Raw genomic sequence first — 27865 nt, 5'->3', positions numbered from 1 at the left:
CACAGTCCTGATCAGTACGTTAAAGTTGCTTTAATTCCTTTTTTTAAAACATTTATTCCAGGCTGAATGATATCATTACCACAGTTTTGACATGTACATATTAATATCTTAGTTAAACCATCAGAAAATAAAAACAGCCATAGAAAACATTGTTTGTCCGTCACATCTGGACAGAGGTATACTTGAAGTCCTGTAAATACCACATATACACACAAACACTGCTGACTCTCCAACATGAGCGTGGATCTTTTTTCTTTGATTGGTTTAAATCCCAGAAAGCATCACACAGGAATTCAAATACAACTTTAAGTCAGCTGTGCAGACTACACCGGAATAGTTTTATTAAAACATTGCAAGACAGAGAGTCATTCACCATTAATAAGAGAGGAAAAACGCTGCTCTTGCCTTTATTCTCCTACAAAACAGCTAGCTATTATTTTATCTTTAAAGTTTGATTTTTTTTACAAGACGGAGAAAAAAAACATGTGCTGATATGAAGAGTGTTGTAAGAGTTTAAAAACATTATGAAAGGCCATTAATCAGTGACTAGTCCCACAGATCTTAACATTGTTTGCATTTATGGTGCAAAAAGAAAAACAACTCTGTCAAGTACTCGACCATAGGTAGCATTGTTACCATAACATGGACATTTTCTCTCTAGTAAGATCACGCACGTAAGATTGTCTCGCCAACACGAGAAGTGGTCATTGATTAATCATAAAATATTAAAATGCTGTACAGGAACGGTGGTTGGATGTTAGGGATCTGCTCACTCAGCTACCTACTACATCACCCATAATGCAAATGGCTATCAGCTGTGGGAGGGGGTGTGGTTACTAAAGGGTTGAGGTGTGAATGGACAAAAAGTTGGGGAAGATGGATTTGTAGGCGTGTGTGTTGAATGTGCATCATCTGTACAGCGTGTGTGTGTGTGTGTGCGTGTGTGTGTGTGTGCGTGTGCGCGTGTGAGTGTGTGTGTGTTAATGAGGGCATGCGCGGCGTCCAAGTAGAAAGGACTCGATGCTGCCAGTCAGACACACGGATCACTGTACTTACACACAGTAACACTGAGATAGAGCAGCAGCCAATCACGGCGCAGTGATGTCACACACACTGGTTCACGATTACAGGTTTTTATACACTGTACAGAGTTTTTAGAGCGGGAGGGGGAAAAAAGCCACTGGCAGGGTCCCAGGCAGTGTTTCACCTCTCCATGTCGCAAAGTCACCTTGAAGAGAATTTGTGCTTGTGGGTAAAAAAAAAAAAAAAAAGACTGGTGGCACCAGTTACCAAAATAAAAGCACAGGGAGAAGGAAAATGTAATACTACTTGGTCACAGTATCACATCCTGAATTCATCTTATGATAAAACATAAAAAAACACCCACTTTCCTTCATTTTGTAACACTTTTAAGTAACATTATTCATCAGGGACATGATTTTTTATTTAATTTTTTTCCAGAATTTTGGGACACATCTTTGAAGATGGAGGTGCTCTATTTTTACTGCTTTTTTTCTATTCCCGATCATATCCCTGAATGAAAACAAAATATTAACGTAAAGAAAAATCCATTCCTCCTGAGTCCTGATCGTCTTTCTGGGGCCGTGATTGGCTTTCATAGCACCTGGCAAATGTGTAATCGCAATTTTCAGTCTTATTCCATGTCTGTCCATCGAGTGTCTTTCCCCCGTTCCCTTATTTAACACAGTTGGAGGGGAAACACTCCGTTCCTTCCCCGTTCTGTGAGACGCGTGGAGGCAGTAGAAGAAGGCATCCCTCATCATTCAAGAGTTTTTTTGGCACAGGTCGAGCCTTCTCATGTCCCTCGTCTCTCCCATTCCCCGAAAATTCAACAACAGTAATTCCAAGGCAGGATCCCTGGCTCGTGTTCAAAATGCATTAATCCGACACGTGCGCGGCATTGTGCACGTGAACAAATACAGTAACCAGCTCGTGATTCAAGTCTTAGATTTTTTAGACGACGATGTTACGCTGAAGAGGGCGTGGATGTGTGGCGTTTCTCTGTCTAAACATGGCTTTCTAATTCACTGGCTTAGTATTTATACAGATGTGAGTGTGTGTGTGTGTGTGTGTGTGTGTGTGTGTGTGTGTGTGTGTGTGTGTGTGTGTGTGTGTATGAGAGATACAGCAAAAAACACTCAGCACACCACATTACCAGTAATGATTCAACAGTCTACTTGTCATGAAATCCGAGTAGAGCGCACGTTTACTATTTACAGGTCTGTACAGTGTGTGTGTGTGTGTGTGTGTGTGTGTGTGTGTGTGCGTGTGTTTGTGTGTGTGTGTGTGTGTGTTTGTGTGTGTGTGTGTGAGCTCTCTCCACTGGGGGGCAGTGTACGGATCCCAGTGGAGGGGAGGAGAGAGAGGTTTGAAAAGGAGAAGAAGAAACTAGACGAACCCAGAGCCAAGGTGCGCTAATTGCTGTGCATTGTGGGTAATGAGGCTGGTCCATCACTGCTGTGATGGAATGAGGAGCAGAAATCGTGATGGATTCTTTTTAAACCGTTGGATGATTTAGAGTGAGGAGGACTAGAAGTGGACCTCCGTGGTCCGGCGCTGAGGTGCTCGGTTGATGAGTCCTGACGTGTGTGGTGTTCTGGTGAACCGGTCTGGTGGACCTTGGTGAACTGGGATTCCTGTTGGAGCGCTGAGTTGGGATCTTGTTATTGGCGGTGAAAACTGGATGTAGGCAGTACTCGGGGTGGACTGGTGGTGTGGTTCCCGGTCTCTAGTGGACCGAGGACTGTGGTCGGGCAGTGGGGTGGGGCCGGCTAGCCGGGTCCAGTTGGTCGTTGGGGACGGAGCGTCGGTTCTGGTCCGGTCGGTTGGTGGCCAGGTACTTCGCTCTCATACTGGAGGTGTACTGAGGAGACGGAGGAGAGTGAGGAAGAAGAGTGAAGAGCGGCAGATGAAGAAGACAACCGCGGAGGGAGAAGTGGAAGTGGCAAACAATCAGAGGAGGGAGGGAAGACGACAAAAAGACAAACAAGAGAAGAAGAAGAACATGTATGGATTATGATCAAGCCTCATTTAGACCGAAGAATAAGACAGATAAGAAGTAATAAAGATAGATAGATATAGATTGATAGGTAGGGTGGTAGGTAGGTAGGGAGGTAGGGTGGTAGGTAGGTAGGTAGGTAGGTAGGTAGGTAGGTAGGTAGGTAGGTAGGTAGGTAGGTAGGTAGGTAGGGTGGTAGGTAGGGTGGTAGGTAGGTAGGGTGGTAGGTAGGTAGGGTGGTAGGTAGGTAGGTAGGTAGGTAGGTAGGTAGGTAGGTAGGTAGGGTGGTAGGTAGGTAGGTAGGTAGGTAGGTAGGTAGGTAGGTAGGTAGGGTGGTAGGTAGGTAGGGTGGTAGGTAGGTAGGTAAGTAGGGTGGTAGGTAGGTAGGTAGGGTGGTAGGTAGGTAGGGTGGTAGGTAGGTAGGTAAGTAGGGTGGTAGGTAGGTAGGTAGGTAGGTAGGCAGGTAGGGTGGTAGGTAGGTAGGTAGGTAGGTAGGTAGGTACGGTGGTAGGTAGGTAGGGTGGTAGGTAGGTAGGGTGGTAGGTAGGTAGGTAAGTAGGGTGGTAGGTAGGTAGGTAGGTAGGTAGGTAGGTAGGTAGGTAGGTAGGTAGGTAGGTAGGTAGGGTGGTAGGTAGGTAGGGTGGTAGGTAGGTAGGTAGGTAGGGTGGTAGGTAGGTAGGGTGGTAGGTAGGTAGGTAGGTAGGTAGGTAGGTAGGTAGGTAGGTAGGTAGGTAGGGTGGTAGGTAGGTAGGTAGGTAGGTAGGTAGGTAGGGTGGTAGGTAGGTAGGGTGGTAGGTAGGTAGGTAAGTAGGGTGGTAGGTAGGTAGGTAGGGTGGTAGGTAGGTAGGGTGGTAGGTAGGTAGGTAAGTAGGGTGGTAGGTAGGTAGGTAGGTAGGTAGGTAGGTAGGTAGGTAGGTAGGTAGGGTGGTAGGTAGGTAGGGTGGTAGGTAGGTAGGTAGGTAGGTAGGTAGGTAGGTAGGTAGGTAGGTAGGTAGGTAGGTAGGTAGGTAGGTAGGGTGGTAGGTAGGTAGGTAGGTAGGTAGGGTGGTAGGTAGGTAGGGTGGGTAGGTAGGGTGGGTGGTAGGTAGGTAGGGTGGGTGGTAGGTAGGTAGGGTGGTAGGTAGGTAGGGTGGTAGGTAGGTAGGTAGGTAGGTAGGTAGGTAGGTAGGTAGGTAGGTAGGTAGGTACGTAGGTAGGGTGGTAGGTAGGGTGGTAGGTAGGTAGGTAGGTAGGTAGGTAGGTAGATAGATAGATAGATAGATAGATAGATAGATAGATAGATAGATAGATAGATAGATAGATAGATAGATAGATAGATAGATAGATAGATAGATAGATAGATAGATAGATAGATAGATAGATAGATAGATAGATAGATAGATGACGTGTGAGACAAACAAACAGCAGAAATACTTTGACCAGTCATTTGGACAGCCGGGGGGAGGTTTTGACTACGACAGACATTCGTTACATAGCCCATTAAGGTTTGGATGGTGTTATTGTCAATTAGCAGATGTGGTCTGGGGTTTTGGTCAGTAGTTTTGTAGTTAGTGCTCTACTTCTGATGTAGTAGGTTGTTAGCCTGGTATGAGTTAGTGGTCTCTTGTGAGCAGCTTAGCCAGGAGGACCTCTGGTTTCCACGGCGACGACAGCGGCGGCCCTGGCCCTGCCTAAGAGTGATGAATCGTGGGGGTTGGGAGGGGGGGGGGGGGGCTGCTACGCTTCAACAGTGGAGGTTGGGAAACGTGTGCTTCCTGTTACCGTTTTAATGGTGGAGGGTGAGGGGGTACAGAAACAGAGGACACATACACCTCGACGAGAAAATGCACACATAGACACACTGCGGGAACGGGGGAGGGGGGGGAGGGGGGCTAGGAAGTTTAGAGGTTTGGGCTCAAAATCTCGTGTTCAGGAGTAATAACGCTACATCCGCCGCCATCGGCGCTATAATGCATATTTGTGTCAGTCCACAGTACTGTAGCCCCCAAATGTATGAACAACATCCACAGCTTCAGGCCCAGCAGCAGCTTGTCAAAGCCAGAAGAATCAGACACCTGCAAGACTGGCAGGACTGTCTGTTTGGTGGTGAAGAAACAGGCCATTCTCTGACTCTCATCTGTTTGGAACGTGGTCTACAAGCTTCTCCTCGCGTTGGCACTGACATCCACAGTGAAACCGACCAGACTCATTACATCAGAAATAGAGGACAACGTTGTGTCTAACGTCACCCAACAAATGAGCCTCCTCCTTCTTTTGATGCAAAATCCTACTACCAGCGTTATCCCAGGCTGCCAAAATGACCTTCAGATGGGGGTGGGAGGGGGGCGATCCATGATCACGGTGGTCTAGCACAGAGGACACTTGCAGTGGTGTAGGGAGAGGGCACTACCTTCCAATATCCACAACAGCGACAGCAGATATCTCTCTTTAGTACGTTCTTATACCATGTTCAAAATGTGGGTTCTGCAGGTTTCCCAGCTGCATTGTGGGTATTGGAAGATAATGGAGGGAGAGTGTGTTCTAGAAAGTGTGCACTTACAGAGGGTGGAGGGGACTCCCTGCCAATCAAGGGGGTGTTCTCACACCGAGGGTTCTGAAAGTTTGCGTTCTGGCTCCTGCGTTATAGAATAAGAGGTTACTGCAGTTGTTCACCCTGCCACTGGGGTTGTTGAGCTGTCGGTCTGTTGTCCGTCTGTGGGCTGCTCGGGAGTGGACTTTCACATGCTTTTGTATGGAAGCAACGAATAGGGGCAACAATATTTGAAATTTAACGAGTTTTACGTGTTTTGTCTTTACTTCTGTCTGTTTTTGTGCCGTGCAACAAACGGTGGAAATGTGAGCGTGTGATTCGAAGCAGTGTTTGCTGTGTTGGAGAACAGAAAGCGTAGCTTCCTGTTATTCTTAATGTCACGGCTGAAGCTGGTTTCGACTTCTCCGGTCGACGAGTCAAAATGTTCGACTTCCCTCTCAGGTCCTTTCCGTTATGTTGTCACACACTTATATTAACAATCTGAGCCCATCGGCGGCAACAAGAAGCACTTTTAGTGGACTTCCACTAAGAATTAGACCCGTTTAGGACTCAATTTCAAACACTGTTGTCCCCATTAGTGACTTCTACACAACAACGTGTGAAAACACGGCCCAGGTTGATAAATAACGCAGTTTCCTTCAATGTCTCTCTGACAAACGGCCTCAGTATCAGAATTACAAGTCAGTTTACATTCTTTCTTAACAATGCACAGAAGACACATGTAGTCTCAGTAAAATAGTACTTTTATCAGTGTGTGTGTATGTGTGTGTGTGTGTACCCACTATTCCTAGGCATTGTAAAAAAGTAAATACTGGTAATTTGTCTCTATCAAAGGATTAAAACAACTTCTAAAAGTAAATGATCTGCTCGTTTAGCTTCAAATGTCCCTTGTGAGCGTAAAGGAGATCATACTTGATCTCTTAATGTGTCAGACACCTACAAACCTAATAGGTAGATATTATAAATGTCTGTAAAGGTTCAAACTTACAGGATTAATACAAAGAGAGTAAAATGTATTTTAACACACATTCTTCATCGTTCAGTATTTAAGTTTCTGTTTCATTTGGAAATGAAATGGAAGCTCTTTATACTTAAAGGACAAATACGTGTTTTGGTCCATTAATTATAAATACCGGTATGTAATTTGCATGTCTGCCAAACCGTTTTCCCAACGTTTAGGGTAACCGTTTGTTACTGAACTCCACATGAACGAGGGGAAAATACATCCTCACAACTGTGTAGTCATGCAATGATAGCTGACTAAAAATATTCTATCACTATCTCAGGTGTCAAACCTCAGAATTCTGGTCTGCAGCACATCTGACTACACGTGGAAGGAAATACATCGCTCCACATCCCGACTGGATGTCCTCAGTGTTGTTCAACACTCACGATGGTTTAATGGACCAAAACATGAAAATGGAGTCCTTTGATGGTCCAAAAAGCTCACGAGGGAAACATGACTTTCTGAATGCAGAGTTACAGTTCTCTCCTTAGCAGCAAACAGCACATAGTACTTGATTAGCTCGCGGCTAAAACAGCAGCAAGTAGTGGCAGACTAGAGATATAAATCTCTCTGGGGCTTTTTGGAGCAGCGATTTCGCTATGAGCATCACAGGGGAGGCTAGTTTAACTCCCTGTTTGGAGACATATTGCTGACATTGTGTCACAAGGGACATGAGAGAAGAAAACTAGCTGCTCTGCTGTATGGAATCACGTTGCTATGCTGCTAGTCTGGGTCACGGAGGGGGGAGAGGGGGCCAAGCATCAGCTACCTATGGCATGGCAGTGTGTTGAGCCTGCTAGCCTCCAGCTAGCAGTGGGTGCTAACTCACATGTATTCAGTGACCGGGGCATTGCTGACAGTGTGGGCCGTGGCGGGCAGGCTAGCCTCGCTACCGTAGCTGGAGCCACAGCTGTAGAGGCTGGGCATGTGAACGCGGTACAGGTTATCGTGCACGCCGCCCCGCGAGGCGCCCGACTCGTCCTCGCCGTCTTCCTCATCCGTCCTTCGAGTGGTCATGGGTAAGGGCAGGGCACGAGAGGGCATGATGGAGAGGAGGGGAGAAGGTAGAGGGGGAGGGAGATCCGAGAGAGACAACAGAGTGTAAACAAGTGGCTGAAGAGGAGGTTAGGTGAGGGAAGGTGTACTGGTGCTATGTGGAGGCTCCTGATACAAAGACTGGGTAAGGCCATGCCTTCAGCACCAAAGCAGCTGAAGAAGAAGAGAAGGAACATGGGCAGCATTCATCTACAGAAACAGCGGGGTCTCTAATATCTCTACACAGCCCAGAGTAGACCCATGAAGCTGGTTGTTTTTGTTGCCGTGTGTTGGTCACATGATATCAAACTGGATGAAGAAAATAAACTCTTCCATACTTTCTTAACACGTAGAAACATGCAGTCATTTTCTTCATGCAGTCGAGGATTCGCTCCGGATGATCACCGTCAAATTGTCCGAACTTCAAATGTTTTTTAAAGTACTTCATGCATCACTGAGTGCTCCATGAAACTTAAAGCAAAATTAAAAAATAAAAAAAAACATCAGGAAAAAAAAAGGAGATAACATGGCTGGTTTGGGCAAACCATTTTTCAGACATAAAATGGTCAAAAATGTAAAAAAACGGCCAGCAACGGAACAGAATGAGGCATCAAATAAGATATGTGCTGATTTGGAAGTTGGATCTCCGGCTACAGAAATGTACTGGCTTCTGCAAAATACATGTACGTGTGCATGTGTAGACCCTAGTATCAAGACTTGTCACATCAGGCTGGTGACGTTTGAGATCAGAGCTGTGTGAAGAACAGATTTAGGGCCTTTAGAGAGACACAACAGTAGTTACTGCATGGACTGGCCACCATCAGGCAACAACAGGAGAAGAGCAGCAGTGGCAGCACAGATATGCAACCAACCCCACGAGCATGTGATTCCTGCTGAGTTCTGGGACGCTATGCATTATTGTGTAATACCTGCTGGGCCATGCTTTAGCATTGCTGGTAACGAGCGTTAAAACACCACTGTTTTTTGGCACAGGCCACTGCACGTATGGTCTTTTGCACTGATTTTTTTTTTTTATCAAATCGTCATTTTATCAGACCGTAGGGTCGTTTAATTTCCTCGATATCCACCATCATTCGCTGAAGCCCAAAGCATTTCCAAATCAGGACAGGGAGAGGAGGAGGAAGGGACGGAACAGAAGGAGGAAGTGGGGCACGTAAGGGGGAAAAACAAACAAAAACAAAACAAAAAAACGTGGTGATACACAATCTAACACGACACTGGTGCTCCACGTCCACAGCGGAGGGAAAAACAAATGAGAGATAAGTACAAACAGATGAACAAACAATCAGCCAGACTGGCAGGTGCTGACGGCAAAACAATAAAACAGAAATCAGTTGCAGAGAAAAAAGTGGATGGATGCAAAGACAGGCGGGAAGATGTACGGAAGGAAACACTTAAAGAATGACATGCATGGCACCGAGCTGTTTAAAGGGTCTTTTCCACTGTTTCAGGTCATAAAAATGCATTTAGTTACACAGTTAGTGTTAGTGTCCAGGTGAAGGAAACACACAGGTTGAGGAGTGTGACGGCTGGTGAGGGAGGTGTGTGTGCGTGTGTGTGTTACCTCTTGCCGGGCCAGGTATGTGGCACACTGCACACAATGGAGGAGAACATTAGAGCAGTGACAAAGGAGAAGAGGACCAGGTAGATGACGCCCTCCACCCCGTCGTAACACAGCCCGGTCAAAGCCTGCACGTAGTCCTGCATGGACACGAGACACACACGGGGGGGTCACGGAAGATCTCAGGAGGTTTTCTCTCCTCCAACACAACAACCGCCGTGACTCACCATGTGTAGGCTGCGACAGTCGACCAGAGCGGTCAGCTGGTGAAGCCCGACCTCGGTGGAATTCAGCACGGACTGGATTTGCTCGAGACTCCCCTGCACACGAGGAGCAAAGGTTACACAAGCGCTCCCGAAATATAGATGTATCTATCCGCCTTCACACTGCAGACACCGACACGTGGCACTTCTGTAACCGACTAACACATCCACTGATGCATGAGAATATAAAGACCTACAGATCACTGCACACACACACACACACACACACACACACACACACACACACACACACACACACACACACACACACACACACACACACACACACACACACACACACACCTTGGTGTTGGCATAGTCACGTGTTGCTGATCTCAGTAGCTCTGCCACATCATCCTGCATCTCCACCAATGCTTTGTGACTCCCTGACAGCCTCTACAAAAACATACAGAGAAACACACACACACACAAGGAACACACACACACACACACATTTGGTTATCTTTACAGGTTTAAGATGAAATAATACACATTATAGACGGATGCATGGAGTGGGAGAGGATATGTTCCCTCTCTAATCGTAATTTATGATCTACTAGAAATGTGTGATGGCATCGACTCTCTGCCTGATTGTCTTCACATGTTGTTTGGGATGTAATCATGTGTAAAAGAGCCTTCATATGGGGGTTTAACCAATAACCAGCCAGTTCTCAATCCCAGGTCAGTCAAATACCGGCGTGTATTTCACCACCAATGGGTGTTTTCAGTGTTTCCCCCTGCTCTTCGTCTCTCTCCAAATCCAGCAATCCGGCACCTTCCTGCAGAAGTGTGTTTATTTATGCTGAAGAGCGTCACCTCCGTGAAACGCTTTGTTTCTCTCTAATGTTGCGACTCTCTCTCTCTTGCTCGCTGGGAGGGGCCATGTGTGAATGCTGTGCATTTGCAAATCACATGAAGTGAAGGAAAAGCATTCTACGAAAAGAAAGTAATCAAAAAAATAACAGCAAGAGGGCGAGGTTACCTGCTGGAAGGGGTTGATTTGACCAGGGCTGCACCTCAGGTAATACTGCAGGATATCTGTGAATGAACCAAAACATGTATATGTGAACATAATAAGAACAGTAATACATAATAATAATAGTAATGCATACATTCAAAACATACAGTTAAATGTACGAAAAGGCAAAAAGGTCTCATTGTTTGCCCAGAATCTCTCTATGAAGGCTTGTTAGCAATATTAGTCAGGCATAATGCAGTGTGTGTGTGTGTGTGTGTGTGTGTGTGTGTTACAGAGGCAACATCTGTGCTCTACAGAGCAGAAACAACTGACAGACAACAGACATCATTAGACGAGTGCAACGTGAGGGAGGGAGAGGAGGACGGGAGCGATCGAGAGGAATAGAGGGATATAAAAGGATGAAGAGAGAACACATTAGATAAGGATCCTCAGTGAAAACGCCCAAATGTGCTTTGAAGACGTTTTTATGTATTTATTTTTTACATTCGGGACATGCAGGAGGATGGGGGGGGGGGATGGATTGCTGATGCACTGCAGTCAGCAGAGAGAGGGGAAGAGCTTTTTAGATAGCAGGGTGTCAGTCAAACACAATCCCCTCGGACACACACAGAAACGCACACGCTTAAAATAGAAACGTCGGGGTGAGACCGTCTGTCAGCGTGAATGCTGGAGTCTGTTCACATGAGCAGCACATTGACCAATCCTATCACACCTTCCTTCTCCAATGTCTCATAAGTAACACTACGAACCAAACACTTAACACTATGCTGCAGCAGTGGAGGGCTCAATCAATAATTAATCCTCTGATCATACATACCGGGACACTCTTTTTTTGTGCAATAACTTCATCCACCACTTAAGTGCAATCATTTAATTTAATTGCTAATTTCTGCAAATGTCATTTATCCACTGTAAAAAAAAAACACAATGCCATATACAGTCCTATATATTTTATCTTTATTTATCCTCTATACAGTCCTCTACACTTATTTTTATTTTACTTGTATTCTTATCTCTACTTTATATATATTTAGCTAAGAGTTTATTGTTTACCGTTTATTTTCTATATTTATTTAGCTAAGTTTTGTAAGCTGCTGGAAATCCAACTTCCTTGCGGGAGGGATCATTAAGTCCAAGTCTAAGTCTCAGTCTAAAGCCCCCCCTCCCTTGTCATAATGGGAGTGGTACGCAGAAGCTTTGCTTTTCTTCTTATGTAATACTGGATTGCTGCATCGCCTCTAAAAATACTCATAAAACAATCTGAGAGGGAAAAAATAGCCTTTTGAAGTGACTCTTTTATCCTGTGACAAGTCGTTTTTTTTAACGATTCACAGCCATTTCTGTAGCTCCGTCTCTGCATACCTTGGTCGATGACAGCGTTCTCCTTGGTTACCCTGGTGACGTAGGTATCCGGGGAGACGCAGAAGTCGCTGGCCGACTGTAAGAGGGTAAACACACACACACACATGACGCGTCAGGCTACAGTAGCGTCCGCGCTGTACACGCTCACTCCAGCAGCGGGGAAAAGATGACATCACTGCAGAGCCAGAGAGCTCGGGCCCTGTTGCCATGGTTACACTTACAGCAGCGACAGCCAGTTCCAGGCCCAGAGAACCCCAGCTGATTATCAGAGTCAAAACACCCAGCAGGCACACTCTGAAGGACACAAAAATACAGCAATTTAACAAAGTAAGAAAAAAAACATCTGCATTAGGCGGTTCACACAGACACTGATGCTGAGACCAGGCTCGTCCAATAGGAGCAGCTGTTGGGGTGTGATGTGTAGTAGCGGCTCACCCAATCAGAGTGCCTCTGGAGTTGCGTATCAGGCCGAGGAGCACCAGAAGACAAATGAGGACATCGAACAGCAGCAGGCTGAGGTAGCCCAGCCACCTGCAAACACATTCACCACACGGATCATACAAGAACGTGAGGATATTATTACATAACTCACCACACAGAAGCAAAACACAAACAAATCTACCAAGGTCGAGCCACGTTTCACACCGTTTCCAGTCATCAGTCTATCAGATGCCCACGGACCTCCCCTCCTTTCCCCATCACCCATCCACACACCTCTCTCCTTCCCACCAGTCTAATCAGCTTTCCTCCCTTCCTCTCCTCCTTCCTTTGTTGTTTCCTTCCTCTGCTACCTGAACCTGAACTTTAATCGGACTGAAATGCATCCTTTCTTATCTCCTTTGTTATAGGGAACACTGGCCTGTCCCTTATGAAAGGAAAGGAGATAATGACATCCCGAGTATGTAAATGCTTTAAAAAATAACCATGACTTCATGACGTAAAGACATAGGACGGGTTATTCTTATTATTTTACCGCAGCCATAGACGTGTGAGACATTGTCTGGCCCTTTTGGACCCTTTGGATTTGTTTACGTTTGCACTGCCTGTCTAGTTTTTGAAACCTTTGGACTTTGGATTCACTTGCCTGCCCCTCATCGGATGTTTGTTTGCTCGGATGGACCGCCTTCCTGGTTTCAACCCTCACTTGCTAAAGAGATTCTGTGAGCTCGTGTACTGTTGCTACCCCCTTGTTACCCTACTTCCTCCAGACATCACTAGGGCATATTTGTTCAACGTTATGAAACATTAGCGGCCATTAGTTTATTGACTCGTTCGAACTGACCTGTAAAAGTCGAACGTCTCCGTCTTGCGGGCCAAGTCCTCCAGGGAAATGTCCGTGTTGGACCAGAAGGGAACGTCCACCATCAGCCTCACCAGCTCGTCCAGCTGTCCCTGCAGCTTTTGGACGATGGACACGTAGTCCGTCTGGTCCTGGAAGGCCGTCTCCAACTGGACCAGGTTCTCCTCCACGGTCTGGTTTAAGGCGAGGGCACTGTCCGACACCTGGACGTCCACGGGAAAGAGAAATCACGCTTGAAACGTGTTTGTGTGAGAATAAAGTGTAAGGACACGGCAGGTCGTTTACCAGCTTTTCCACTCCGGACACGGTGCGGTTGGCATGACGGAGGGAGTACGCCAGACGGTTGGCTCCATCACTGGACTCCCCGTTCCCGTAGAATCCGACGGCGATGCCGGCGCTGAGAGGGAGACATCAAATGAATAAATCATTTAATAATAGGTTTTTTCTACTTTTCTCAGTCTCACACACAAAAACAGAAGCGAATGAGCTTTCAAGTGCAGTTCCTCCGTCAACCAGCAGCAGGCAGCGCTGAGCTCTGTGTTCTTGTTCCCTGCTTGCTCTGCACCCTCTGGCCTCAGGCAGCCCCAGGGCGACCAGGAATGATTCTCACACACACACACACACACACACACACACACACACAGATTCTACACAATAATTGGGTCACCAGACCGCACATAATAAGATCCTTCTGCAGCTCTGCATCCACATTCACACATGACACATGCGACAATATCCAAGTTTCCTGGCCCCCAACACCCGTTTTCCAAAAAACTCCTGCACCCTTTAAGCATGTTCTCACCACAAATAACACACCCAACACCACCAGCACCACCAGCACCACCAACACCAAAGAAATCTCCTTTTTTAACCCACACAGCCCCTCCCCACTATGCTCTGATTTTCTCCCTCGCCCTCGTCTTCTCTTTGTCTACGTGTGTGTGTGTGTGTGTGTGTGTGTGACTGCACTCTTTGTATTGATGATGTCTCTGCCTGAACACTCGGGGGGGGGGGGGTTTATGGCCATTGTTAAGGCGATTCATTCTAGCCCATTAGATCTTGAGTATCCCCGTGTTACAGCTGGTTTACACACACACACGCCTTTATGTGTGTGTGTGTGTGTGTGTGTGTGTGTGTGTGTGTCAGAGCTGGACTTTATGTGTACATGTGGTATAAAACATCAAACTGAAGAGCGAAGCAGACGTGACAAGAGGAACGGGGAAAGACGGTGCTGTAAATACATCCGTCCTCCATATCAGCTCAGTTCTGACGGTAAATCATCTCCTTCCTCTCCTGTTTACTCATCTTCCTCTTTGTCTCTTCCGACCTCCCTTCCTCCTCAATCTCTCTCTCTCTCTCTCTCTGGTTTAATACCTGCTGCTCCTATCAGGGGATGTCATGACTTCATTAACCAACAGCTTAGGATGTGAGATATAAAAAGAAAAAAGTTCAGAAATCCAATAATAAACAGCAAATATTCGGCAGGTTAAATAAAATCCCACGTAGAAAAACACCAAGACATCAACGTGTCCTTGATCAGACTTTAAATGTCGCAGTCGATCAAAACTAACCAGTTTCACCTGAAAGTTTTATCTTCTACTCCTTACTACCTAAATACACAAGCTAAACTACTAGCACTACTACTACAAGCTACAGTGAGAACATTTTATCAGCAATAAATGGGGATTATTATAGGAGATCTGTGCCGTGGCCCATATTAAAAGCTTTGAGTATCGCCATTATGATAACCAATCATCTTAAAAGTTACATTATGTTCATGGTTTTTTCATTACGCAATTAAATAATGTATTAAATCTAAAACCTCTCTATTAAGTAGCTTTGCTCATTACTGGTGATGACGATCCTTCCCATGCTGGATTCATATTCCCTACATGCATCACCGGTAACCGCGGACGATATCCCATCTGGTATCCGATGATTTCTCTATTGACTCCGAGTTGAGGTATCGGTAAAATGTGATCAATGTATTCCCAATATCTTTTTTGAATAAAGGAATCATTCTGCCTATAAAAGGTGACACCAACCTAAAACCTGAAGATATCGACTTTATTATGGAACCAGAAAATTGGGATTTTGAGTTTTTTCCCTAAATATCAAATCACTGATCATCAAAACTTCTGATAACTTTTCTGCTGACCGACTAATCCTTTCAGTTTACACCCGTAGCGCAATATTATACAACCCTAATACGAGGCTTCTTCTTCTTCTGCCTAAACACACTGCACCTGCACACAAACGGAGGAAGTCCACACGTGTGGTCTTGTGCCGAAAATAAAGCACGACGTTGTATTTAAATCACACTCACTCCGATCCAAATCAAATATTCAATAAGAAATATTACAGCTAATCATGAAATATTAAAATCTGCACAAAAACTTTTCAGCACCACCTGAACACACACACACACACACACACACACACACACACACACGGCTCCCCCCCGACTCTATTATTCATTTCTCGTCTCTGCATCAAATCTGCTTCTGTCTCCATGGCAACCTTTCTAGGCCAGCGAGAAGGACGATCAGAGAGAAATAATAAATAACGGAGGGGGACTGAGAAGAGATGAAGAAAAAAGGGGGAGGAGAGGGGGGAGAGTGTCTGGAGAGAGGGGAGGTAGATGGAGTGAATGAATATATATGTTAGGGTGTGAATGGTGCTGGCGGGTCGATCGGTCAGTCAGATCAACACAAACAGAGGAGGCTGCCTGGCCGGCTCCCAGGAACACTTGGAGGACTTGATTGGTGCCATGTAGGCCGACTACAGTCATTGTGTGGCGTACAGTCCTGTGGAAACCTCGTAGGTTTGGCTTCGCAACAAGTCGAGAGAGAAGCTTTCGTGTTTTCTGCTTGACTGCTTTTTGGATTATCAGACTGTTTTTGTGAAGCGTTTCCTCTGACTGACTCTTCCTGTTTATGAGCCCTTCTTCTCTGGAAGAGAATCTTTCACACCACAACCGCCACACACAGTTCTCCACACGCCAGGTAAGGTTTTGAGCAAAGAAAGGTCTGCAGACTAAAACGTGAATCAGGGTTTTTCAGGGCATATAGGAATCTCCTTCTCACTATTTTAATGTTAGGGGTTGGTGGAGGGGAAGCATGTAACAGTGAAATGAAATGGCTGCCTTGGCTGCAGCAGAAGAAGCAGAAGACACCAATGTTTTTTTGAATTTCTGGCATTTTATCGAAGTAGTGTTGCTTTGGTTAACGAAAATGATGACTAAATATCGTCGTCAACGAACCTTTATCACGTGAGGAAAACGAGACGAAGCACATGCTGGTCATGTGACGATAACATATTGATTGGTAAAATAAATACGTTGTAAATTCAAATCAGAGCGTCTTCTGTGTCTGGGATGGATGTATTCTTGAGTCTATAAGGTAACAATAATATAATAATAAGATGTCCTTGTTTGAATTGTGAAATGGGTTTGGCTAAATACAATCTTTGACTGAAACTAGACTAAAATAGTCACGGACAGTTCTGACTGAAATAAGACTAAAATGCTCAGACTTTTAGTCGACTTGAACTTGACGAGTCTAAAAATAGTATGAACGTGACTAAAACTAATAAACACTCAAATGCTAGCTTGAGGCAAAGACTAGACTCACACTAAAAGTAAAACAGACCGCCAGAAACAACACTATATCGAAGTGTATGATGGTGGAAAAGACAGTAACGTAAGTGCATATGAAGTTAAAATGGAACTATGTAGCTCAAACTGTCATGTGCAGTTGTAGTGATGAGGTCAGTCCAGCTGTGCAGCAACAGGCTGCATTATAGCGAGCCAGGAAGTCTAGCGTCCCTCATCAATCCCCAGAGAACAGACTCACTTACGGATGCAGGGCCTTTAACCGGGGAGGATGCTGCATACATTACAGCTGCAGGCTGAACGCCTTCAAATACACAACCCGATTCTAAAATGCATAAAAGGTGATACTGTAACGGGCGATGACCTCTCACCTGCAGACGAGCGTGGCGATGATGACGCACCAGGCGGTGCAGCAGCAGTCGGCGCTGGGCTGCTGGGAGTGCGTGTGCGAGTGCGAGGAGTCGTCGCTCTTACGTCGCCGGCAGCAAAGCCAGAAGGAGTAGAAGAGGAGGAAGATGAGGTCCAGGCCCAGACACAGCAACGCCACGGAGCCCAGCAGCAGCACGGACTGGAGGGAAGAACAAGAAAGCCTTCAGTAATAAATAATACAAAAATACAGTTTTCTGGAGGGGGGGGGGATCTTTGGCTTCACAGCGATTCGATTAACGATTCAGTCTTAAGCGATTCCATTCAGTAACTTTTAACCAAAATTCTATATCCATGAAATAAACATGCAATAATGCGAGTGAGACTATCTGTATTCTTCTGAAAGGTGAACAAATAAACAGACCACAGAATTACTTATTTAACGTATTTATTCTATAAAAAAGTAGTCCTACATCCCTGCTATGGGTATAATGATATAATTCTATTTCTTTTTCTTTTTTTATCTTTCTTTATTCTATTTTATTGTTCTTTGTCATTAAAGTTTGTTGTACCTTGACGGTCACCTTGTGTATGAAACAGCAGATATGATGAATATGATTCTGTACGTGATTTTGAATTAAACTTATATAAACTAAGTAAAAAAAAAAAGTAGTGCATAATATTTAATGCTGAATACAAACATTGCTCAGTTATTTTGAAAATTGTTCAATAGGCTACATGCTGGCAGGGGAGAGTGTTAAAAGTCTTAAAACATCATAATTAAGATTTAACGCATTTATATCAATTGTTGATGAAGCCAAACCGATTCTATTTATTTATTCTAGCAGATGGATTTAGTTGAATCGGTCGGACTGACAACCGATTCATCGATGCATCGCATGAATCCTTACACTCCTAGTTTTCTGTCAAACTTGAGCTTGATTCCTTCTATTCTTTATCACAGGGGGACAATTTAGGAAGTGCGTTTACATATACAGGAAGCCAATCAGCTGATATGAGCAGAAACCAGATACGAGAAAGACAGGCCACATGATGTATCTTTTCCTGTGCAGACAAGACGCCCAGAGATGCACAAGCTGTCTCTCCAGCGATCTGAGGCCATAAAACAATAGCGTTTGATGGATTCTATGAAAATCACATTTGCACACCATCAAACACGCGTTCCTCGGCGGAGTAGGAGGAAGCAATGCAGTTTGGGGAGCTAGAGCCCCACCACACAGATCACACACCCTCTAAGAGCTTTGAAGTGTAAAAGAAGGGGAAGGGGAGGTGGTGGGGGTGGGGGTGGGGGCAGACAGAAGGAGTAGTGAGGAGGGGGGATAAATAAAAAAAGAGGGTGTGAAAGAAGATGACTGAAGACTAAAAAAAGCAGAAGTGGGTAAAGACAGAGATGAGGGCTGTTAGAACATTCTGCCGGGCCGGGACTCGTGAAATCTTTTTCCATCACACGCACACTGCCCATGTTTCCCTTTCCTCCTCTGGGACCGTCTGGAGGAGTTATTGTTCTACGAGGAACCGCAGAGAGAAACCCAAACCCTCCACCTGCTGGACTACTTACAGCAGACAAAGGAATGGTGCCACGGTTCTGTTGTGTTTCTGGGTAACTCCATACACGATAAACCTGGCTCCACCTCTGAGATCCTTCACAGCCCCCTTCACTTGCTTTCTCTGCCGACCTCAATTTCTCCTCACTGCCAGCCGGCGATTTCCCCTCACCCTGCGGCAGATTTATGCAGCTCTACTGTAACTATGTGGGTGTATTGTACGAGTGTGTGTGTGTGTGTGTGTGTGTGTGTGTGTTAGAATGCTAATATTTGCTGATTAGCATTTGGTTACTTGTTTTTAGAGACACGGCAACATCAAAAACAAATGTATTCAAGTCGTGTCCTGTAGGGGAAGTCCTGAATCTCCAAATCCACCACTCAATGTCACTTTCCATTTCAAGGTCACGATGTGTTGTTTTCATTGGTTTCATGCCTTGAAAACTTCATTTAGATAGATAGATAGATAGATAGATAGATAGGTAGGTAGGTAGGTAGATAGATAGATAGATAGATAGATAGATAGATAGATAGATAGATAGATAGATAGATAGATAGATAGATAGATAGATAGATAGATAGATAGATAGATAGGAGATTCACAAGAGTTAACGAGGTACATCTGAATGTTTTCTTTCTCCATTCGACGTCTCTGAAACCTTCAGCAGCCAACAATCTGTATTCTCCTGTCATAGTTGTTTACATGAGTCACATGGAAGGCACAATGTTCCCACAAACCAGTGACTTGTTGCTCCGTCACCTCCGTCATCAGTGGCCACGCTGTCTTGGAAAGCTGCAGACGACCAGTCGGTCACGCTGCGTTTCCTGGCAATGCGTCTAATAACTGGTGAGATATGACAAAAACAGTAATATCTCCATGAAGCATCATCTATGGTTTTTAATCTCTAGTCTCTTCTCTGGAGCCTGAGCTGCCATGCTGCTTCTCCTAAACTCCTGAATGTCAGAAACCGACCGATATGCTTTTCACGTTGAGACACAATGCGGCCTAATGAGGTTGGTATTTCAAAGTAAAGTGTGGCCCGTGGCAGACGTAGAAGCGGGCCCATGCAGCCCGGCCAGTGGGTCACTAGAGCAGCTACAGTGGAGAGGATACAACATGATTTATGATGGGAGGTGACCTGCAGTGGTGTAATGTGACATCTGAAGGGAGAGAAGGGGATTAATCATCCAACGGCAGTTCAAACCACAATCCCTATTCCCTGCTGAGGCATCAACGTCCTTCTATTGTCTGAAGGTCTCCAACCACAAGCCTCCGAATTATTAAGTACAAGCATTAATATGTACTTTAAATACCCACACTACTCAGGTGGTGGAGGAAATCTGAGTTCAAATACTACAAAGTGATTGTGGCTCTATCACATTACAATTTGAGTTACAGGCCAAACAACTAGGGGTGGGTAAAAATATTGATACGGCAATATATCGCGATACTTTGCCGCCCAAAACAATATCGATTTTTCAACTCCAAAGATTGATTTAAAAAAAAAAAGATTCATGTTTAGATGCGTTGTGAATGCAGTACTTTATCCTATATATTTATTACTTATATTTATTCCAGTGAATTTCATGGGAATTCATAAAATGGAGAGGCTTTGAATGAAATAGTTTTGACTCAATTTGTCCACTGATCAATATCATCTGATGTACATATACAGGTACTTGTGTTTTCATCTTTATTTATATCGCAATATCGTGATATCGTGATACGTATCGTGACCAAAGTATCGTGATATGTATCGTATTGTGAGGTTCTTGTCAATACTCACCCCTAAAAACAACAGTTTTCAACTACTGATGCCAGAAAAAAGGTTTTTCTAAACCAGAAAACCCCATTTAGAACATGTATTTTCTATCAAATAGCTATGCAGCACAATGTTTGACATTACAGTACAATTGGTTTTCACACATTACAACAAATATTTCTGTATTTGCAGCTTTTCTTTGTAACTATTATATAAGGAAAACTCCTTGTACGTGAAAACGTACTCAGCAATAATCTCCTTTGATGTTAAGTCTCACTCAGTACTCAATTTAAATATTATGATGTAATGTGTAAATGTAAGATGTAAATCTGCCTAATATTAACATCCAACCAACACAACAGTGTGCACCATCACGTTCTCACAGGTAAGCGTTGGTGAAGCCGGACTGAGTGAGAGGAAATCAGCTGATCGGGGAGGATGTGAGGGGAGAGATAAGCTCTCTACTATTATCCTATGTTATTATCCACAGGCTTACTGCTGCAGACATAGCTGTGCTATGGGAAAGACGCCGCGTGCTCCACTAATGCATTGTGGGATCTCTTGTGTCTTTAAAATCAGCGATAGAGCTTAATGCCATATAGAAAGCTTTAAAGAATGAGAATGAAACCATCCATCTGTCATAAATCACCATGCTAGGAGACAAAGGGATGCTACAGATACAGTGATATAGAGGAAAGTCATATATCATTTACATTTACATTTACATTTACATTTAGGTCATTTAGCAGACGCTTTTGTCCAAAGCGACTTACAATAAGTACATTTGTCAAAAGAAGGAAACAAAGAAACCACGACGTATCATTGCCGATGCAGTAAGAGCTAAAAATAGAACAAGTGCTAGGTCCTCATCTGAGTAAAGTAGTACTTCAAGAGTAACAGTGCTACCATCCGAGTTTTTTTTTTTTTTTTTTTTTTGCGGGGGGGGGGGGGGGGGGGGTCGAGGGAGGGTGTTAGTGGGTCATGCTATGTAGAGTCGAGGTGAAGTCTGAACAGGTGAGTCTTGAGCCTTTTTCGGAAGATGGCAAATGACTCTGCTGTCCTGACATTGGTCGGGAGTTCGTTCCACCACTGAGGCGCCAGAACAGAGAAGAGTCTGGACTTTGCTGAGCGACATTTGTTTGATTTCAGCGATGGTGGTACCAGCCGGCCAGCTGAAGTAGAGGAGCGGAGTGCTCGCTTCGGGGCATGAGGTTTGACCAGTGTTTGAAGGTAGGCAGGTGCCGTTCCATTGATGGCCCTGAAGGCCAGTGTCATCGTCTTGAATTGGATGCGTGCTGCAACAGGGAGCCAGTGGAGGTCACGGAGGAGGGGGGTCACGTGGGAGAATTTGGGTAGATTGAAGATAAGGCGTGCTGCAGCGTTCTGGATACGCTGCAATGGTTTAATCGCATAGGCCGGGAGTCCGGCCAGGAGAGAGTTGCAGTAGTCAAGGCGGGAGATGACCAGTGCTTGGACCAAGAGCTGCGTTGCATCCTTTGTGAGGAAGGTCCGAATCCTGCGGATATTGTAGAGGGCAAATCTGCAGGATCGGGCCACAGCAGTGATGTTGGGGGTGCAGGATAGTTGGTCATCGAGGATTACACCCAGGTTCCTCGCAGTTGAGGAAGGAAATACTGTGATGCCCTCAACAGTGACCGACAGGTCCATGTGAGGGCAGTCTTTCCCTGGGATGAAGAGGAGTTCGGTTTTATTCAGGTTAAGCTTGAGGTGATGTGCAGTTGTCCAGACAGAGATGTCAGCCAGACAGTCCGAGATGCGAGTTGCAATGTGAGCGTCAGAGGACGGGGGAAAAGAGAGGAACAGCTGGGTGTCATCAGCGTAGCAATGGTAGGAGAATCCATGCGATGTGATAACAGAACCTAGTGATCTGGTGTATAGTGAGAACAGAAGCGGTCCTAATACTGAGCCTTGAGGGACACCCGTGTCCAGAGAGCAGGGTTTGGACATAGAGCCATTCCATGTGACCTGAAAGGTGCGGTTTGTCAGGTATGATGTAAACCAGGTGAGAGCAGAGTCGGTTATGCCAAGTTCAGCCAGAGTGGAGAGGAGAATTTGGTGGTTGACTGTGTCGAATGCAGCAGATAGGTCAAGGAGAATGAGAACGGAGGAGTTGGATGATATTTTGGCGTCTCGCAGGGACTCGGTCACAGTGAGGAGGGCCGTTTCAGTGGAGTGGGCAGTCCTGAATCCTGATTGGTTAGGGTCTAGGAGGTTGTTCCGTGAGAGATAGGATGACAGTTGGTTGTAGGCGGCACGTTCCAAGGTTTTAGAGAGGAATGAAAGAAGAGATACAGGTCTGTAGCTTTGGATGTCAGTAGCGTCAAGGGTGGGTTTTTTCAGGAGAGGCTTCACGATAGCGGTCTTAAAATCCGCTGGAATGACACCTGAGGTGAGGGAGGAGTTGATCAGGGTGGTGAGGAATGGCAAGATGTCGTGTGAGATGTCCTGGAGAAGAGAGGAGGGAATCGGGTCAAGGGAGCAGGTGGTGGCACGGTTAGATGTAACAAGTGCGTGAACGTCTTCAGAGGTGAGGGGGCTAAAGCTGGTAAGACCATCCGAGTTGAGAGTATATGATGGTCTGTTGTTTAAGTTATTAATCGAACTGTAGAGCTTAAACAATTAGTCAATAAATTAGACAACAGAACTGTTTGGTCATGAATTAAATCATTCCAGTTCCTTTTTTTGTCATATATGATATTTAACTTACTAATTTTAGGTTTTGGACACTTAGTCAGATAAAACAATGTGACCTTGAATTAAAATCTACTCGAGGGGGAGTATCCACAAACCAATAAGCAGATAAATCAATAATGAAATTAACTGTTTGTTTGTTTTTGCTCATTATTCCAGTAAATCACATGAAACTGCCAATAGATTAGATAGATGCCAAATTTCAAAAACACACATGGTGATGTAAAAGTCACGTCAAATTATTTTAACGATTAGTTGACACAAAAAGAAACGTCGATCAAACTCGTCAGGTCACAACGAGCGTGTGTGTGTGTGTGTGTGTGTGTGTGAAGCAATAATAATGTTAAAATGTATAATGTTAAAATGTATAATCTGACTGGGGACCAGATCTCGGTCGCCGCTTCACTCTGCTGAGTATGATGGCAGCGAGATTAACTGTCAGGCTGACAAACCATCACAGCAGATTAAGCATGGATCAATTAGCTACTAATAAGCATGGTGATCTTGGCTACGCATGTGTGTGTGTGTGTGTGTGTGTGTGTGTGTGTGTGTGTGTGCGTGTACTTAGATGTAAGATGACCCTACTGGAGATCAGCTTGCAGGCTGGAGGAGGGGCTAAATGTTTAACGCCCAGGCACAGTGATCTACTTTCAATCTGTCCATTTAAACTGTGTGTGTGTGTGTGTGTGTGTGTGTGTGTGTGTGTGTGTGTGTGTGTGTGTGTGTGTGTGTGTGTGAGCTGACAGGATCAATCACTTCCACCTCAGTGAATTGTCCTTGCACTCTCCCTGCCTGTGTGTTAGTCTGTGTTTGCCTACTATCCTCTCAACTTCCTTCTCGAGGCGCCGTCTGACCTGGAGGTCACGCCGCCGTTACCGTCGGGGTCAAAGGGCGAGAGATTCACAAGTGGCACCTTCTCTGAGGTTGATCCACTCTGATCCTTTTGAAAATGCAAAATGAGATAACTTCTTCCACTGTGCAAACAGTATTAAAAAAAAATACCAATTACTGACTTTCCACAGCTGGTAATATGTGTTATTACAGGTCACATGATTCCTCTGTAATGTTCTGCAGCTGGTTTAACTGTAGCTGACTCTGCGATTCTACCATAATACACACACACACACACACACACACACACACACACACACAGATAGACATACAAGCTGCTCCACTGCCTTGCACAACCTCGGGGTAAGAGCTCCAATTTCAGCTCTTCAAGAAAGTTTTCTTGTAAAAGAAACAACAAAAAACCGCAGAGTCAGCATCAAGTCATCAGAGACCGACTGCTCTTGTGAATGAATGCTAAAGTGGGGGTTTTTTTTATTGTTTGTTTAAGAGAGAGAGAGAGAGAGAAAAACGTCTGCATAGGATAGAATAAGAACATGAGTGACATTGTGTGAGAAGAGTTTTGAGCTGGAGAGCTGAATACAAATGAACTTGAGCCAAATCGCATCAGAAAAACAACGACAGAAGAATCTCTCTCTATGTGTGTGTGTGTGTGTGTGTGTGTGTGTGTGTGTGTGTGTTGTGGTGAGGGACTGAGTGCACTGAAGGACACTGTTTAGGGCCGTGTGTGTGTGTGTGTTTCTCAGCTGGATGAGAGGATGCTTGAAAGCCTCTGAGACAGATATACTGAGCCAATCTAAAGACGGGCTTCAGTGAAAGAGTGAAAGAAAGAGTGAGAGAGAGAAAGAGAGCATTCTTTCACAACAGACTACAAACCCTCCCCTTCACCCCCCCCCCCTTCCCTCACTCCCTCCACCAATCCAATTCAACCTCCTTCTTCTTGTTCTTCTCACCCTCTATCACTCCCTCTCCCTCCCCCCGTCTAGCCAGAATTAATGATTTCACCCTGAATGGAACCCCTATATTCACACACACACACACACACACACACACACACACACACACACACACACACACACACACACACACACACACACACACACACACACACACACACACACACACACACACACACACACACACACCCTGAGGGAGATCTGTGACCTCACCTCGACAAAGTGCTAAATACGCACTGACACAGAAAGTGTACACACACACAAACACACACAAACAGCAGATATAATATTCTGTACATGCAAACAAACATGTGATCAGAGCGTTGGCATAGAAACAGCCCCGCCTGCTGAAATATGTCAGGATGTAATTAGGCTAAAAAAAGGGGGGGTCCTTAAAATTCCAGTGGTCACACACACATCGACACAGTCGTTCACAAAGGCCCTTAGTGAAACACTGAATAGCTCGCAGGAAGTGGCTGTTTGGCAATTTAGAAGCACCTCCCGTGGCTCATCGAGCCTCCTCTCTCTCTCCAGTTCCCATCCCCTCCCCTCCCTCCCTCCTTCCCACGCTCAGCTCTTGAACTTGCCCCCCCCCCTCCCTGTATGTATATGTCATCGTTGACTGCGGCGCGTGAAATGCGGGATTCTAAAGGCTGCATCTCGGCTTCAGGGCTGCGTTTTCTAGCACACAGACCTGGGAGTCACCTCGTTTGAGGTTTTCAAATGAAATGCAGCAAAAACTGGGCCAGGGCCCCTCTTTCAGCTCTCAGCTCGAGCTGCAGTCTCACTCGCCGTTTCACCACAGAATGACAATCAGTTTCACGCTTTTAACCAACTCTCATGATTGCGTTTCCTTCCTGATTATTATTTCCAATGAATCGATTACTTGTGAATCCAATAAAAGCAGGAAATAACAGCTTGTTTTGTTCAAATCCCAGAGGTAGTTTATACAGTGATATGTCATCATATTTGAAGGAAGTGTGTAGGATTTAGTTTTTTATTGTAATAAATGGAATATAATATTGATAACTATGTGTTGATTAGTGTATAATTACGTGAACTCCGTAATGCTTGGAAAGGGAGGGGCGAGAGGGTTGGTTGCTATTAAGTTTGCATTTCCTCAGATTTATATCACAACCATGAGGGGCTCCGACCCCATGTTGGGAAGCACCTGACTATCGATTAATCCGATTAAGAAAAGATGATGGAGCAGGTAGATCAGGGTCTTGATTCAAGGGCATTTCTCTCTCTCTCTCACACACACACACACACACACACACACACACACACACATAAAAACAAAGCATTGATCGATGCAGGAAGGGAACCCACAACAGCTCGATGGCTGCAGCCTCGGTCACCACTCTGCTGTGAAATTACAGTGTGGGCCGGTGGCAGGAGGTGTGAGATGAGAAGGTGATGCAGCATGATGCATGCTGAGTGGGAGGTAATTACCCCCCCCCCCCCCCCTCCCCCTCTCTGTACATGTCTTACCTTCTGGTACTCAGAATCCTCCGGTCTGAAGTCGCTGCTCACAAGCTGGAATTCAATGTTGAAATGAGGCAGCCGATGGAGCAGATTCACCCACCAGGGCGGAGAGTAGTTGACCACGGCCGCCATCCTGATGCTGCTACCCGCCGGGCCGTCTCTTCGCTCTCTAACTGGATTTCCTCACACACCGACGCTGGGGGGGGGGGGGGGCAACGGCATTGTGGGTTAACGGGGGGAACAGAAACAACTTTGTGCAGTATTCACGCCTCCTGTCAAACATACGTCAGTCCAAACGCGTTAAGGGAAGGTGACGGGGTTCGGTATCCACAGACCACCAGAACTCCACCAACTGACTGACATTATTGATTAGTCAACATCAACATATGCATTTTATCATTTGGTGATGACACACTTGCAGACGTGCTATCCATTCCACTCTATTAATTTGCATACGTTGGAAATATTTTATTTTCTACGCTGTGTATTGGCATTTCTTGCCTTTTGTATGTATTTGCACTATCGATGACACACACACACCTGCAGGGTGGTCAAAAAGGCTAAAACACTGCAATATGACACATTGCTTCTTTCTGTTTTTTCTTTTTTTTTTTAATCTTCCATAACGACATGAATGAATCACTATGATTGTTATTACCATTTTAGGGCTTTTCCTTTACAGCCACGGTGCATTATGGGTTTATAAAACCGTGATAATAACCGTGGGCATAACACAGTCACAATAACAAAACATGAAATGATGGTGACTCGATGTTTGGTGTGTGTGTGTGTGTCATTATAAATAATCCAATATTAAACCTATGACGTCATACTGTATTTGTGGGCACACTGTAAATGAATCGCAGCGTGTCTGACAAGCTAACCCCCAAAATTGAATAACGCCCATACGACAAAACAAACAGCGGGATAAATGTCGCGAACGGTGAAATGGCCGTTACATCAACCCCCCCACCGCGCACACACACACACACACACACACACACACACGCACACACACAGACACGACTCTTTCTTTTATACCGACTTCAATGTAGGTCAACACACTCACACATCCACACAAAGCCTCCGTGTATTCTTAATAAGTCACGTCTTATACAGTTAGCAACAACAACAACGCGACCGGATTAAGCTAGCTTTACGCCGCTTTGTCCGTTAGAAAAACTACCGCAGTCTCGCGCAGTCGTCAAGGCAACGCGGCAAGAATTCGCTTCGGGGGGTAAAAATAATAAGAAACACGTACCTGGTGGAAGCCGAACGCGGATGCGGACTCTCGTGTGGCGTGGTCTCGGGAGTCCAGGGCCGGTTATGATTCACCTATTGTCTTCCCGGATCCGGTGCTGCATCAACGCGGCCGCACCGAGCGAGCTGCAACGACCGAGTCGGCTGCAGTCCCGACCGCATTGAACACCACGGAATCACGGTCACCGACCCGGTCCGCTCTCATCGCCTTCCCTAGCTT

The 27865-nt window shown here is 45.3% G+C and overlaps 1 protein-coding gene across 1 annotated transcript; it reads right to left on the bottom strand.

Moving 5' to 3' along the window:
- Positions 1-15: 15 nt before the first annotated feature.
- Positions 16-27865, bottom strand: ttyh3b (tweety family member 3b). The gene is made up of 15 exons (XM_084006092.1): positions 27647-27865; positions 26392-26581; positions 17061-17257; positions 13362-13473; positions 13059-13279; positions 12212-12307; positions 11998-12070; positions 11777-11852; positions 10418-10473; positions 9739-9831; positions 9400-9492; positions 9176-9312; positions 7385-7558; positions 5559-5634; positions 16-2884 (listed from the first exon to the last, which is right to left on the bottom strand). Exons 2-15 carry the CDS (start codon positions 26515-26517, stop codon positions 2750-2752), a joined length of 1665 nt encoding a protein of 554 aa, XP_083862218.1. The 5' UTR covers positions 26518-26581; positions 27647-27865; the 3' UTR covers positions 16-2749.

This window comes from Eutrigla gurnardus (genome assembly GCF_963514095.1).
Source record: "Eutrigla gurnardus genome assembly, chromosome: 3".
Lineage (NCBI taxonomy): Eukaryota > Metazoa > Chordata > Actinopteri > Perciformes > Triglidae > Eutrigla > Eutrigla gurnardus.
This window is presented reverse-complemented; position numbering and strand designations above follow the sequence as displayed.